This window comes from Chenopodium album, chromosome 19, assembly GCF_948465745.1.
Source record: "Chenopodium album chromosome 19, dcCheAlbu1.1, whole genome shotgun sequence".
In the NCBI taxonomy this organism is placed as follows: Eukaryota; Viridiplantae; Streptophyta; class Magnoliopsida; order Caryophyllales; family Amaranthaceae; genus Chenopodium; species Chenopodium album.
In genome coordinates, this window is record NC_137852.1 from 38,668,789 (window position 1) to 38,672,060 (window position 3,272).

Here is a 3,272-nt window from a genome sequence, read left to right on the forward strand (position 1 = left end):
TTTAACAGCATGTTATGTTATTCACAATTTTATAACGCGTTCTTTTCACTTTAACTAAATGTTCTTTACATTTCTATGCAATGTTCTTTACAATTTTATAACATGTTTTTTTTTCACTTTAACTAAATATTCTTTACATTTCTATATATTGTTCTTTCCGCCTTTCTTTTAAAGGGATGCACCATTCGAATCGTGCATCCGCCGGCAGGAACCACGCATTTCCTTGACACCTTTAAGCTGGGATAGAAAAAAAGAACAGAAGATACAAAAAGGTGGGAAAACCAACACTAGGAGACAGTTAAAAAAAAAAAAAAAAACTAAGGAAGCGCAATGATAACAAAAGAAGAGCATATTTTAAAATAAAAAAATTAAACAGAGTAAATGAGTGGAGGAGTGTGTTTTTGTGTCCCCCAAAATAAGCTGCACACATCACCATCTCACTCTCTGACTTCCCTTGATCATTACGGCTCACTGCCATCTTCCAACATTCTTTTCTTACTTTCTCTTACACTTTATTAAATTCAACTTGTACATTTCTTCAAGAACTAGATTACAATTACTACTTGGCATTTGATATTTCAATGTCATGCTCATCCCACTTTTTTTATATTACTCCCTCCGTCCCTAAATTACATTCCTCTTTGGAAATTTGCACGGGAATTAAGGAGAGAAGAATAAGACAAATAACAATAATTAGATAATGCAATGGGAAGGACAAAGATAGAATAGTTATTACTCATGACATGTCATCAATCCTTTGCAAAAAAAAAAGGACCAATCACATGCTCCTAATTGAAAATTTTTAACCAATCATATTCATTGTAATTTGGCAGTGGGATTATGAGTGAGATTAGGTAAGGATGAGTGAGAAAGCATTAAATGTAAAACAAAAAAAGAGAGTTGATTTACTAAAAAAAACTTACCAAAGATAGAAAGGAGGAATGTAATTTTGGAATACCAAAAATAGAAAGGAGGAATGTAATTTAGGGACGGAGGGAGTAGCATTAACATTAGCATGTTAAAGTTGTGAAGTTTTGTCACGTCCAACCAACCTTAGTGCCTTCAACATTTTGTTGCAACTTCATCAACATGCTACATGCTTGTCTTCATATATACTTGTATTTAAAAGATGCTTGGATGCATATGCTAAGACAATTTACTAATATGTTAGTCAATAATGAATAAAAAGGGTAGATAAATCATATCATGTTGATTCATAATGAGTAAGCATTACGATTACACCAAATTTAACTATTAACAACCAAAGTTTTATACCCTGTGACAATAAGAGGTTAGTTGTTAGCTTTCAGCTAATAGCTGTTTATATGAGCTAATTTGACTAATTATTTTATAATAGTGGTTCATATAAAAATGTTCGGGAAATAAATGTTACTTGATACTCCCTCCGTGCCCGAAAGATTGACCCATTTGGGTTGATTACGCGGGTATTAAGAAAGTTAAATAAAAGGAAGTAAAAGTATATTGAAAATATAAATTTACATAGGGTTTGTATAAAATAGAGAGACAAAGTAATAAAATTATATGGAAAATCAAATTTTTATATGGGGAAGCTAATTTTGCACAAATATTATTGCAAATTGGTGGGTCTTTAATGCAAATGGGTCATTCTTTTTGGGACTAAAATTAAACCAAATGGGCCGTTCTTTCGGGGACGGAGGTAGTTGTATAAATGACTAATGAGTAATAACGAAATATGTATAACTTATGACAAATAATGATACCTAAAAATCTAGAATTCATCACTTATAGAAGCATAATTTAGCATTTTGTAATGATTGAAAATATAAACTTTAATAATCATAACTGAAAAATGATAACTATCGATTAAAACTAAATTTGAATCTAGTTTTATAGAAGTATGAATTTAAACTAATAATTAGAATGACATTTGGAATTTGAATATAATTAACTAACCATAAAAAATGGTGCCTTATTATTGTGAGCATGTGCAAATAAAAAATAATTTTGGTAAGCATGCTCATTGCTCCCTACTTATATACTCTGTACTTCATCCTAGGTCAGGTAGATTCCATGTATCATTTCACTCTTCCCCTGCCTTATAAAACAACCTTCAAAACATTTAGACAACACCTTTTAAGCTTTTTTGCTTAAGTAGTTCTTTTATCATTTTCTCTATATCTTTGAATTACTAAAACAAATGGATAGGAAAGTTTTAGTAGAGGAAAAACATCTACACACTGCCATATTCACAATGGTAATCGCCTTGTTAATGCTTTGTTTTCGACGCGCTGTGGTGGTGTCCTTGGTAGAGCAATGGCGTGCTCGTATATTTCTTCTCTTGAACCTAGTGTTGCTGGCCGTTTTATTCACATCTCTTCACTTCAGCACCGGGTCAAGCGCTAAGGATCACTGCGGCAGCAGCAATGTAGATGAGAAAATCGCGACTAATAAACATAAATCCGATGTAGTAGTAACTAAACGTGTTATTACTACTTGTAATGGTCAAAGTTGTACATTGGCATGTAAGCAGACATCAAGCGATGTTGTTAATAGTAAGGTGGAAAAAGATGTTGAGCTGTCAGAAGAAGAGCTTAATAGAAGAGTTGAAGCATTTATTGCTACATTTAAACAGCAGTTGATCTCTGATTCCAAGAGAAGAACAAGAGATGTTTATGCTAGTAAATCTCGAGGATCTACTAAGCAATTTTTTAATTAGCGGATACAAATTTCATCATACACCCGAGGGTAATTTTACGCCTTTTCACATCTCCTGACCTTGATGAGCAAACAATTTTATTTTTTTCAATGATCAATTTTTCCCCTTTTCCTTCTTTTTTTTTTTTTTTTTTTTTTTTTTTTTTTTTTTTTTTTGCCTGCCATTTTTTTGAGTGAAATGTTAGTAATTTTAGCTTAGTTTGGCTCATTACATTCGCAAAAAACATGAGAAAAATAATGTATAGTACGTGAAGGAATCTCTCTTTCTCATCAAGTTTGTAATTTCTTTTTTAATAAAAAAAATCTATGAACTGTTGTAACTTAATTGACTTAATGTATGATGGTGGAGTGCTTCCTCCATTTCTTGATTAATTAAGGCTTTAATTTCTGTATTGATTTATTCTAATTTTCTAATTGATCTTTATAGTTATAACACACACTTTATCACGGTATTTAAGAAAAAGTGGACTTACACTTAAAATGGGGTTAAAAGGTTGTAAGGAGTATAACAAAGTAGGTCATGTGCTTTAATTAAAGGTAATAGTACAATTTTCATCATAAAAATCTTTCTTTTA

The 3,272-nt window shown here is 31.4% G+C and overlaps 1 protein-coding gene across 1 annotated transcript; it reads left to right on the forward strand.

Annotated features, from left to right (window-relative positions):
- Positions 1–2,233: 2,233 nt before the first annotated feature.
- On the forward strand, positions 2,234–2,698 carry LOC145594334 (uncharacterized). The gene has a single exon (XM_081650664.1). It carries the CDS (start codon positions 2,234–2,236, stop codon positions 2,696–2,698), a length of 465 nt encoding a protein of 154 aa, XP_081506790.1.
- Positions 2,699–3,272: the final 574 nt, after the last annotated feature.

Coding starts and splice junctions, on each gene's coding strand:
- LOC145594334 (XM_081650664.1), top strand. CDS start 2,234: ATGGTAATCGCCTTGTTAATGCTTTGTTTTCGACGCGCTGTGGTGGTG.